The sequence below is a fragment of the Notolepis coatsorum genome (genome assembly GCF_963971535.1).
Source record: "Notolepis coatsorum genome assembly, chromosome: 9".
Lineage (NCBI taxonomy): Eukaryota > Metazoa > Chordata > Actinopteri > Aulopiformes > Paralepididae > Notolepis > Notolepis coatsorum.
The window spans coordinates 80,498,793-80,511,773 of record NC_140173.1 but is presented as its reverse complement, the minus strand read 5'-3'; the positions used below and the strand labels follow the sequence as shown (position 1 = coordinate 80,511,773).

The following is a 12,981-nucleotide window of genomic DNA, read 5'->3' as shown; positions in this document are numbered from 1 at the left end:
ATACACCATAATTTCATTCCTCAGGGGGACAGATATCCAGCTGTAAATTGGTCAGTGACAACTGTATATAGAGAGACTGCCTGACTTTCACTGTGGCCTTGGTTCAAAGGAAGGTTTTAATATCAAAATATATATATATCAGATTATACTATTACACAAAAAAAATAATAAAATAAAAAAGGTTTTGAGGGACCTGACTTTGAGACCAGGGGAGCCCCCCATGCAGCGGTGTCCCACCTCCAGATCTAAAGTTGCCTCGTAGTAATCCCCTACCCCTCAATGGCAGCATCAGGCGATGGTGTCCCCTCCTCCGATTCTCCCTCCTGGGTCAGGACGATGGGTGTGAAATGTGTGGCAGTGGACGTGAAGGCATCTGGATAGCTGTGGGGAACAGGGCCAGGCACAGGAGCCAATCGGCTCTCAGTGGCCATGGGCACAAAGCCTACACACAGTTACAACAGATTACAATATCCAGGATATTGTCTCATGCAATATACGTTGGAAATGTACAATATACTGTATATTTCCAGGTCAACAATATTGCATGAGGGCCATGTGGGTGAATGCTGATCAATCGTACCACTCTTGATACGTGCCGATTCCTCACATGAGCTTCCATCTCCGTCCAGCGCATTCTGATCCTCTCCGTCCATGGATACTGAGAGCGGCTGAAAGGGAATAAAACAGGCTCATTCCAGAATCATCCAACGTTTAATGTTTAATACAAGGCGAAAAGGTGCCATTTTGCCCCGGTTGACGATGTTTACCTGGTGAATTCTGTTGATGAGCCGGGTCCACACAATGTCAGCGCTGGTTCCTTGACGGAACAAGTAGTCGTGGCAACTCTAGAGCAGAAAGACGAGAAAGAACAATGCAAGACATGTCAGTGACTTTATCACAAAAAAACACATTTCCATTCACACCGAGTCATTCGAGTTTAATCGAATGACTACATTTGTACTTGAATAATTCAAGTTGTAATAGGTAAAGACTCTGTGTAAACAACAATACAGATTTACACAGTAGAACACTGGATTCATCATCATCATTTTATTTATTTATTCGTAAATGGAATTGTTATAGTCCAACAGTGTCCAGGGCCTGAAACCCTAATTCATGCTTTTGTCTCATCACGTCTAGACTGAACTGGCGCTGCTCTGATGGCTGCCTTTCTGATCGCTCCGTCGAGACTGTGCTTTCTTTTGTTAATTTTTATAGTATTAGGAGTTTTATTTGCACCAACTGTTGGTGCATTATATGTGTATGACCGTCAGTCAATCATTGACATTGGATTAAGGAAAACTTACCGTTTGGATTGCTCTCTGGATCGGATCGCTGAACAGCAGAAATGGCCCGCCGAGATCCTTTGTTATCATGGCCAAGACCAGGAGAAACCGCCGCGAAGACGTGGAAAGAGAGCGGGGGTCCGAAACAGACTGAGGTCCAAACGACACAGAACCACATTGCCCAGCATATTGTTGGCCAATGTGCAATCGATAGGAAATAAACTGGATGACATCAGAGCACGGATCCAATTCCAGAGGGACATTCGGGATTGTAACGTCCTCTGTTTCACAGAAACTTGGCTGAGTCCAGATGTCCCGAATCATGCAATAGAACCGGCAGACCACTTCTTCGTTCTCCGCAAGGACCGGACGGCAGAAGATTCACTAAAGACGAGAGGAGGCGGCATTGCCTTCATGATAAACAAGGAGTGGTGCGATTTAGGCAACACAAAGGAACTGTCTAACCACTGCTCCCCAGACCTGGAGTTTATCACGATAAAATGTCGACCCTTCTTCCTCCCAAGAGAGTTAACGTCCATCATCCTCATCGGAGTGTACATTCCACCACACGCGAACACTGGGGTCGCACTTTCAAAACTTCACGACGAGGTAAACAAACTCCAGGCAGCTAATGTTGACGCCGCCATTTTGGTTTTGGGTGATTTTAACAGCGCGCGTCTTAAAAAGGTGCTGCCGAATTTCTATCAGCATGTGACCTGTCCCACCAGAGGCGAGAACATATTAGACCATGTATACTCGCAATTTAAGAATGGGTACAAGTCACAGGCTCTTAGTCCATTCGGTAAAAGCGATCACGCTGCAATATTTCTTTTGCCAAAGTACAAACAAAGTCTCAAGCGAACGCCGGTGGTCTCGCGAGAGGTTAAGCGTTGGGCCGTGACGTCAGAGGAGTCACTCCAAGCTGTACTGGAAAGCACAGACTGGAGTGTATTCCGTGATAACACAGCCAATATTAACGAATACACCGAAACGGTGATTGACTATGTCTGTACTCAGGTAGAAGAAACAATCCCCTCCACCAAAATTAAAATCTACCCAAATCAAAAGCCCTGGGTAGACAAATCCGTCCGTGAGGCTCTGAAAGTGCGCACATCAGCATACAACACCGGGCTGGTGACAGGCAACATGGAAGAACACAAGATGGCAAGATACAACGTCAGGAGAGCAGTAATAGAGGCAAAACGGCGTTACAGGGATAAAGTTGAACTTCAGTTTGAACAGGCTGACTCTAGAGGCATGTGGCAGGGCCTCAGAACAATGACAGACTACAAAGGAACCCCCCTCAAACTGAACAGTGACATCTCCTTAGCAAATGATCTCAATTCCTTCTATGCGAGGTTTGAGGCTGTGAATAACAACACCAGCCTACAAACCACGGCAATGGGGGGGGGGGGGGGTCTGCTGATGGAGACTCAGTGTTCAGGGTAACAGAGCATGAGGTGAGACGGATCTTTAAAAAAGTGAATATCAGGAAGGCAGCAGGACCGGACGGCATCCCCGGCCGCGTCCTAAAAGTCTGTGCCGACCAACTGGCCCCGGTATTCACTGACATCTTCAACCTGTCCTTGGAACAGGCTGTCATCCCCACCTGTCTGAAGAAGTCCACCATCATCCCTGTACCCAAAAAATCTACGCCCGCTTGCCTCAACGACTACCGCCCTGTAGCCCTCACCTCCATAGCCATGAAGTGCTTTGAGAAGCTAGTGAAGGGCTACATCTGTTCCTCCCTCCCCATCAACCTGGACCCTCTGCAATTTGCATATCGCCCCAACAGGTCCACGGAGGACGCCATAGCCCATGTGCTGCACACAGCAGCATCACATCTGGACAAGAGGCAGGGGAACTATGTGAGAATGCTGTTCATCGACTACAGCTCAGCATTCAATACCATAGTCCCCTCCAAACTCATAGCCAAGCTCAGGGACCTGGGCTTGAACTATGACCTGTGCCAGTGGGTCTTGGACTTCCTGACGGGCAGACCCCAGGTGGTAAGAGCCGGCAACTGCACCTCCTCATCCATCACGCTCAACATAGGGGCCCCCCAGGGCTGTGTTCTGAGCCCCCTCCTCTACTCCCTGTACACACATGACTGCGTAGCACAGCGGAACAACAACACCATCATCAAATTTGCTGATGACACAGTAGTGGTGGGCCTGATCTCTGCCAACGACGAAAGGGCCTACCTGGAAGAGGTAGAGAACCTGTCACAGTGGTGTCAGGAGAACTGCCTCTCCCTGAACGTCAGCAAAACAAAAGAGATGATTGTGGACTTCAGGAGGTCGGGGGTCAAGGACTACAGCTCCCTCAGCATCGACGGGGCACCGGTTGAGACAGTTTCAAGTACCTCGGAGCCCACATATCCGAGGACTTGACATGGACCACACACATTGACAGTGTTGTGAAGAAGGCACGACAACGCCTCTACTTCCTCAGGCGCCTAAGGAAGTTCCAAGTCAGTCAGAAGATCCTTAGGAACTTCTACTCATGTACAATAGAGAGCATCCTGACCGGCAACATCACCTCCTGGTTTGGGAATAGCACTGCACAAGACCGTAGCAGACTACAAAGAGTGACACGTTCAGCCGAACGCACAATTGGAGGGGGGCTTCCCACCCTCCAGAACATTTACATCAAGCGGTGCAAGGGGAAGGCTAAGATAATTATTAAGGACTCGAGCCACCCGAACAACTGCCTCTTTGAACTGCTGCGGTCAGGCAAGCGATACCGGAGTCTTAAGGCGAGCACAGAAAGACTCAGAAGAAGCTTCTATCCCCAGGCCATCAGGCTGCTAAACGAACAATAATCGCTAAACGAACAACCATCAAATGCACACAGCACACACACCCACACGCACACACTCACTCAAACAAACAACACACTGCAGCACCCACTCTCCACACTTTAGATCACACAAACACACTTACACTTTATATTTATTGATAAAGGATTTGCACTACAACTCGTACACCTACTGTGAATTGTACCTAAATTGCACCTCGTCCCATTTCTCCATTTCTGCCTTGCACTATATAGTATTGTATATTAGTACACTGCACAGTATTGTATATTGTATGGTAACTACGTCTATTCTGCATCGAACATTGTACATATGTCTAAACTGAACACTGTGACCTCTTTTTTTTACTTCTAATTTTACTATGTTTGTATTTCATACTTATCTTGTCTTGCACAGTCTCTGGAGCGCAACAGTAAGAAGCATTTTGTACAAAAGTATTCTGTACTTCTGTATGACAACTATTAAAGAAACTTGAAACTTGAAACTAGACTACTGTAATGCACTTTTTTCAGGCCTACCTAATTCAAGCATCAAAAATCTTCAACTCGTGCAAAATGCGGCTGCACGGATACTAACTAAAACTAGAAAATGTTATCACATCACACCAGTTTTGTCCGCCCTACACTGGCTTCCTATTCAAGCCCGATCTGACTTTAAAGTGCTACTCCTCACCTACAAAATTTTAAATGGGCTTGCACCACTCTATCTATCCGATCTCATCTCACGATACTCGCCCGCTCGTGCTCTGCGCTCACAAAATGCGGGGCTTCTATCGATTCCTAGGGTTAAAAAGAAATCTGCCGGCCACAGAGCCTTTGTCTACCGCGCTCCCTACCTGTGGAACAAATGACCTGCCGTCATCAGGGGCGCCTGCTCTGTCGAAGCCTTTAAATCCCTGCTTAAGACCTATCTTTTCTCTCTCTCCTTCAACCTACCCTGATCTCACCTGGTCGGGGACTGACCCTTAGATTAATCTGTCTAGTTTAGTTAGGATGTTTATTTAACCTCTGTCTCTGTCTCAACCAGTCCCATGGAACAGCTTCATACCGTCTTCTGTCTGGCCTGCAGTGCTGAACCTTCTGAGTGACTTCTCCTGCCCCCACGGGGCATACGGCCCTGAGCTATTGACTTGTATCTCATCCTGTATCCATACGCTTGTAGTAGTTCTATCTATTACTCTATTTCACAATTGTCTTATATACTATGATTCTACTGTCACCATGAATGCATATGCTCACTACATGTATTTATTGCTCCATCTCCGCCCACTACAAACATGGGAACTCTCTAACCCCTGTCCCAACCCCCCCCCCCCCCCATCTCTCCTGAGTGCTTGTCCCCATGGGGACATTAACGTGTGTTGTCGGGCCTTACAAATAAATTTGATTTGATTTGATTTGATAGTTCACTTAATATGATTCACTAAATTCCATGGCCGAAAGGAACAGGAAGAATAACTCTTATAACCTGCCCCTACACACTACACTGATAGACTGTTCATAGTGCAATGTTTACCAAACCAAACAAAATGTACATACTTACTTTGCAGAAATGAAAACATCAACACAATTAAATGAACATAAATAAATACATTTTGTGTATCTATCAGTTAAATTGCATATTTACTGAGGTTCATTCATTTATACACGCACGCACACACACACACACACACACACACACACACACACACACACACACACACACACACACACACACACACACACACACACACACACACACACACACACACACACACACACACACACACACACACACACACACACACACACACACACACACACACACACACACACACACACACATCTATATATTTATAGTACACTGTTCTATATAATGTATTATTATATATTATACTATACTATTATACTATATAATTGTATTATTTTTATTTTATTATACTACAACTAAATCATACTATTTATACTACACTATTAAAGCTACAATATGTGTTTTTTTTATTCATTCATAAATTTTATTTTGTTTCGTACATGGGGGTACAGTTCATCTTTGCACAATATCACCAACATGTTTTTTTTTTTTTTTAACATGATACACCCGCTGGCCCAAAAGGAGCAGGATGAAGAAAACATATGTTTCCTGCCCCCTTCCAAACTTCATATTTATTTTAACATAATGGTCAGCTCAAGTGCACCTTACAGCTTCATACCATATAATAATAATAATAATAATAATAATAATAATAATAATAATAATAATAATAATAATAATAATAATAATAATAATAATAATAATAATAATAATAATAATAATAATAATAATAATAATAATAATAATAATAATAATAATAATAATAATAATAATTATTATTATTATTATTATTATTATTATTATTATTATGATAACAATAATAATAATAATAATGATAATATGACCATGAATAATAATAACAATAATAACAAAAAAACCTGCGTCACGAGCCTCAGATGCATGGAAAAGAGAAATAAACAAAAAATAAATAAAATCAGATACAGAGAAATGTATACCTGCTGTTCATATGTTCTCATTGTTCTGTCTTTAAAAGTATTTTTTAGTTGGAAAATATTTGTACAGTACCTCAACTCATTATAAAGAGAATTCCAGAGTTTGACTCCCACCACTGATATACACATCTGTTTTAGGGTTGTCTGTGCACACTGATGTTTAAAATGACCTTCCCTTCTATGCTCTCCATTTTGTGATATGAGGACAAACCTGTTTTGTAGATTGGCTGGTAATGCTTTACTTTTGGCCTTGTGCATAACTAATGTCTGTAACTTAACTAGCTCTTGCAATTTCAATAATCCAGAATTAATAAATAATATGTTGGTGTGTTCTCGATAGTCTGCTTTACAAATAATCCTAATAGCTCTCTTCTGTAGGAGATACAGTGGTTTTATTTTACTCTTATAGGTGTTACCCCATACTTCCACACAGTAATTAAGATAAGGCAATATGAGTGCACAGTACAATGTTCGCATTGCTTTGTTATATAATACATATTTAACTTTATTCACAATAAAAATACTCTTAGAATTTTTTTTCCTTACATGTGCAATAGGTTTCCAGGTCAAACCTTCGTCCAGCATTACTCCCAAAAAACGCAGTTCTGTAACCCTTTCAATATTAACTCCATCTATTGACAATACATTTTCCTCTTTTTTTCTCTTGCGAAAGATCATAAACTATTTTCTTTAAACCATTTCGTGAATTTGTCCATTTCCTGCATGATAATGCTTGCTAAAGCTTTTAAATCATATCCTGAGCTGTAAAAATGTGTGTCGTCCGCAAATAATACACATTTCAATAGTTTTGACACTTCACATATGTCATTGATATATACAATAAACAGTTTAGGTCCTAAAACTGAACCTTGTGGAATTCCACATTCAATGTGCATATGTTCAGATACGTTTCCAGCGAAGTTCACAAACTGTTGCCTGTTATCTAAGTAACTTTTTAGCCAGTCTAGCACTATTCCTCTCACCCCATGAGTGAAGCTTTAACAATAGTATGGAATGGTCTATCGATGATTATGACGATGAACAGCGGATACCTTCTTAGCCATGACGATGGAAGGCCTCTCGATGGGCGTCCTTTTGGCCATTTCAAGCAGCAGTCTCTTCAGCTTCCGAGGCAAGGCCAGCTTCTGACTAGGTGATAAGTTGAATTTGGCTGTGGCCCAGATGATTGCAGCAACCCCATACACACAGGCCTAAATCACATGAGCATACGCACAAAAGTACCTTAAGCAACTTGCACACCACACAGGCACACATATTACACTGCTGCTACTTATACTGTATGATCATTTATTTTTTATATTTTATCCACCGTTTTTTTTGTGTATGTATGTAGGTACATTTAAAAAAGCGGTGACAGTAAAATTATCTGAATCTGAATCTGAAATCCTGACGAAAAATAAATAAATAAACTAACAAACAAATTAACTAATTAATTATTTAATTAATGAATAGCACATAAATCAAAATGCTAAATTATTGGAACTTATCTTAAAGATAAATTACAGCAATTGAGCCAAACCTTCTCAGTCACAATTCCATGTTCCTGAAATTCAGGTGCCAGATAAAATGCATCGCAGGATCCTGCAAAGAACCGTGAGAATGAATTATTGAAGACAGGCACACCTTTCAGAGACAGTGCCGCCTTGAGACACTCTGCTAGTGCAGTGCTTTCAGTTCTGTATCGTTAGTGGCTTAGCTTGGCATCGCTACTGCACTATCTCGCGTACGTGCACGCGTACTGAATAAACCACAAATGTACCTCTAATACCAGTATTAGTCTGACCACACCCCTCATCAGCTTACCTTCATAAGCAGGTGTGTGGTCACCTGCTCTCCTCCTTCTCGCTTTCACCACAAGGAAGAGGTGCCTCGGTAGATCCCCACACTTGACACCATGATGGAAGAAATTGGATTAGGAACAGCTTGGGAAACAAGGATACGTTGACATCATATCTTTATTTTCTCTCTCACTATTTTCGAGAAAATACGGCGATATTGTCTTCGTACTGGAGTGTCTAGAAGATGATGATCATTCTACAAACCCTCCACCGGTTTTCGTATTGGGGGCACGCCGCTGCATGCTTCTCAACTGCAGTTCCTTGCTGTGTTTGTTGGGGTGAAACCTGTCAGGCCACAGCTGAACTGTCGGACATGCCGCTGTTGTGAGGAGCGGTGCGTTCCAGGTTGGGTGAGTAGTGTTTGCTGGCGGGCTCCACTTGTCTGTTAGTGCTATGGGGGCTACTTGACAAAGTTTATGGAAACCGGCCCCAGGCTAGGGTCCTTTGTTTAGCCGTCTAGGCGACAGAAGGCCTTGGTCTGGCGACCATTATAGTTTTAACTAGTGGGCCGCGACCATTGACACTGGTGATCCCTGTGTGTTCTGGACGAGTGGATTCTCTCTGTCACCGTGTTAAGACCCCATCTTTCATATCCAAATGAGAGTATTCCTTCACGAGGGGATATGTGCATGTAATGTGCGATAGCGGCAGATTCATGTTCAAAGTCAGCTATACAGGCCAGTTGGTACTGTGCTGATTCCGCCGGACGTGTTAATGTCACCGTTGTGAAGCGGTGTTGACGTCTTGTTTTCTCTTTTCTCTTAAAAAGTGAGGAGGGTTCAGAACGGCGGCCTGTCTGGGTGAGTGTTATGTCATTGTTTACATGTTCATAGCTTACGGTTAGCCGGTCGGTGGCCTGGCGCGGGGTAGCTTGGCTTCTCGCGCGCCGCCGGGAGCTCGCTCCTGATCGCGTGCGTCGTAGATCGGCGTCTCGCGAGCGGAAGCAATAGCACCCGAACGGTTGGAGCAGCCGTTAGCTTGATGCTATTCTGTTGAACGTGCTTTGATTTTTAACATGTTTTACACTCTTGACCACGACGTCATCCTTGACAGGGGATGTTCGTCGACCCTGCCTGAGCCTAGACGGGGATTGCGTCAACAAAGAGGACTGTAGCGACTGGTGGAGCGGCGACGCTGCCCGGATCGAACAACACGGGACGGCTGTGTTCTACGGTGGCTTGTGACTGCACTTCGCTGATCTGCGTTCCGGGCAGGTACGGGGTTGGCCAGACCTCATAACACGTCTTCTGGTTTTACCTTGCTAAATGTATTGTGAATAACGGTGTTTTTTCCCAAAACGTGTGTTGTTGCAATGCATTTGAGATACGTTGCGGGTTGTGTGTGAGCTGTTTTTGTCACTGGCAGTTAGCTTCTCCGTGCAGGTCGTGATGTGTTGATCTGGTTGTTGTGTGAGAAACATCATGGTGTTTATGTGTACCGTGTACTCACTACTAAGGCAACTAACCTATGAAGCTATGCTTGGTGACGAGTGAGTAAAAGAATGTTCTTTCTCAGACTGTAATGACAATGAACAGTGAGTTCACACATTAACAGGTTTTCCTGTTTTAACTGGCCGTATTGAGGGTAAAATAGGAGGATTGTGTTTCCCCCCCCGGTTCCCTGGGGACTTTATCACCTCCTATCAGACATGTTGTGCATTAATTGTGTCTTTTGTGTGGTAGGGATACGATGTAACTCTCAGCTTGATTGCTGAGGTTGTGCTAAATCTGCTGGAGAAACTTATTTCCTAAAGGGAAATTGGTTTGGTTGCTGTCATGTGTGCTTAGCAAGGCCTGTGGTCGATACTAATCAAGAATGATGTATTCTCTCATTGTGAAAAAAACGGCGTTCCTCTGTTGAGTGTTTTTGCCATTTTTTGTAGGTGATGATGGGTTGTGTGTGTCATGTGACCTACAACTGGGTTGTACTGGCCACAGAAGCACATGTGTATGTTGGACCGGGGTTCTTAGAGCCCTCTCTATTCTGTGTTTTTCCTTAGTAAAAATCAGATAGCAGGTTAGCTCGTGCGCTGTGTGGAGCTGTGAAACGCTTCATAGAGCTGACTATGACTGTGTCATATTCTCTTTTTGTCGTTACGTCGTATCATGGGTGTGGGGTCGTAAAGGGGTGAACTGGTAACCTTTCCTCTCCCCATTGTTCTGTCGGTCAGGGGTACACCCCCTGTCCTTCAAGGTTCCCGTCACGTGGCGGTTCGGCACGTTACGGGGGGGGGGGGGGGGGGGGGGAGGGAGTTCCTGGTCCCACGGCCTGGTATATTGGGCGTGTGCACCGCAGGAATTCCCCCGCCATAGAGTACGTCACCGTGCGCGTCTCTGTTGGTAGGACTTCCGTGTGCTGTTCAGGTCCATGTGATGGATCTGTTTTCAGGGGGGGTGGTCAGGGCTCCTCCTCACCAAGCGCCTACTCAGGCCTTCTGTGAGTTCGGACTCCTTCTTCCATGTGAGGAAGCCTCCATCAGAGTACAGAGCCTTCCTCCTCAGATTGTCAAAGTGAGTGGACCCTCTAGAAGGGTCCTTTTCTATTGTATGTATATTCGATTCAATTCGTTTATTGAGTGTGTATGGGTTCGGTGCCTCTTCCCCGGAGGCCCTGAAACCAGTTTTTTACATGGCTCAAGGTGCAATATATTCTTTTCAATCTGTACAGCTCGCGTGGGAAGTCTCTCTGGGGATCCCCGTCTCTTTCCTATGGGAGGGTGGTGGGATGTAAAAATGTGAACATTTTTTACCCCGGCTGTGTAGACTGGGATACATACTGTTGATGCTTCCTTCTTTCTATTCCAGAAGTGTTGGAGTTAGGGAGTGTCACACCCCTCTTGTCGTTCCCCTGGGCGCCTTGGGGATTCAATGACAGGTCTAAATAGCCTGTTCATTGATGGGGGTGTGTCCCGACGCACGTATAGTGCTAGCTCGCTGTAAACAGGCGATTGACTGGCACGCCTTAGTTGCTTGTGGTTGAAACAGCGTTTTTATAAAGCAACTGAGATGGGGGTTTTTCCTCTTCCGGCGACCACATCCCATGACCTGGGTGGGTTGTCGACGGATTCTCGTTCATGTCTGGGGGATGATGACGGGATGGATCTGAACATATGTAGTGGGGTCTCACGCCCTTGGGGTGGGCCACCAGGCGCGGTTCGTCCCGACGTCTGGGTGGCGCCTTCTTTTCATGTTAAGATCAACACGCATATCTGCCCTTCTCCTGGAGTAGGCATGTCGGCGTGGTTAGGGCACGGGACTGGTTCTGGTCACGCTGGTCCAGATCAGTTGAACCCGTTGTCCGCCGGGGATGCAGATCTGCTGTTCTGGTACCCTGAGGGACTTGGGCTTTTTTCAGGGGGAAAAATGCCAGGTCGGTCTGGGTGTCACAGGGTTAAGCGCTATGGAGACCCTGGTTGGGTATGTTTTTACTCAGCACTGTCGTCATGGCTTACAGCCATGCCATTCTGTACGCGCTCGATCTCGTCGGATCTCGGCCGCTACACAGGTTGGTCCTGGTTAGTACTTGGTTGGGAGACCGCCGGGGAATACCAGGTACGGTGTGCTTAGGGGCTGGTTCTCCATTATTTTTCGCTCCTCTCTCACGCATGGCGAAGAGGGGCCTGTGGGGGTGGTTTTTTGACCTCCTCTGGTGACCCTGTGCTTCCCGTACCGCCAGGCCCGGTCCGAAGTGATGTTTGCGACCCGTAGGCCTGGGTTAACCCTTTTTGGAGTTTTTTCTTGAGGGGTTATAGGAACAACCACCGCATTGGGTAACACCGAGGTGGTTGATTCCCTGGTGTGTTGGAGCAGTGTCAACTCCCGGGTTCACCGTTTGAGGGTGCCCCTGCACGTTCATGACGTCTGCCAATCGTGTCAGCCTTCTCTGCCTCGACCCCTCTGGGTGGGGGTTGTTAAATGGAGGCTTGGTCATGCAACACCGCCAGCTTACGCTCCTTCCGCCGGGGCGGCTGTGTTCAGCTGTCCCCTCTGGCGCCTGTCTCGTCCGCAGTCTCCAGGCTAGGGTTAACAGCCTGTTGCCTGGTTTTTCCCCGGTGCGCTGCCTGCTTCCGTTGGTTAACCTTTTTTGTGTGCTTACGGCCATGCTGACTGCCTATTCTGCAGGGTCAGTGTGCCAGGCGGTGTACTATTGGGGGGACGGGGCCCGCTCGGCTTACGGCCATACCGACCTGAACACGCCCGGTCTCGTCCGATCTCGGAAGCTGGGCAGGTTCTGGCCTGGTTGGTTCCGCCTGGGAATACCAGGTGCAGTAACTGAGGGGCCTTTGTCCGAATACGCTGGCGATGTGGGGGGCGGGGCACTACGTGCCCACCTGGTGGGGTCTTGATGCTGGCATCATGGACTTCTCCGGGCCCCCATTCCAGGGAGTCCAGTCCTTTTGGTGGGTCTGGGTCTTCCTTCGTGCTCCGCTGCTACGGCCTTGCCACGGGGTTGGGTTTGCCCTTGACCCCGTGATTCTGGGGGCAGTAACGAGGTTG

At 45.9% G+C, this 12,981-nt stretch overlaps 1 protein-coding gene across 1 annotated transcript in view; it reads right to left on the bottom strand.

Moving 5' to 3' along the window:
• kndc1 (kinase non-catalytic C-lobe domain containing 1) overlaps window positions 1-12,981 on the bottom strand; it is a 199,415-nt gene that overhangs the window by 70,768 nt on the left and 115,666 nt on the right. The window contains exons 9-13 of the mRNA XM_084321925.1: window positions 8,167-8,228; window positions 7,679-7,837; window positions 768-845; window positions 581-668; window positions 274-442 (exon numbers count right to left, since the gene is read on the bottom strand). Of these exons, the coding sequence (XP_084178051.1) occupies window positions 274-442; window positions 581-668; window positions 768-845; window positions 7,679-7,837; window positions 8,167-8,228 (556 nt within the window). The remainder of the gene's footprint in view (window positions 1-273; window positions 443-580; window positions 669-767; window positions 846-7,678; window positions 7,838-8,166; window positions 8,229-12,981) is intronic.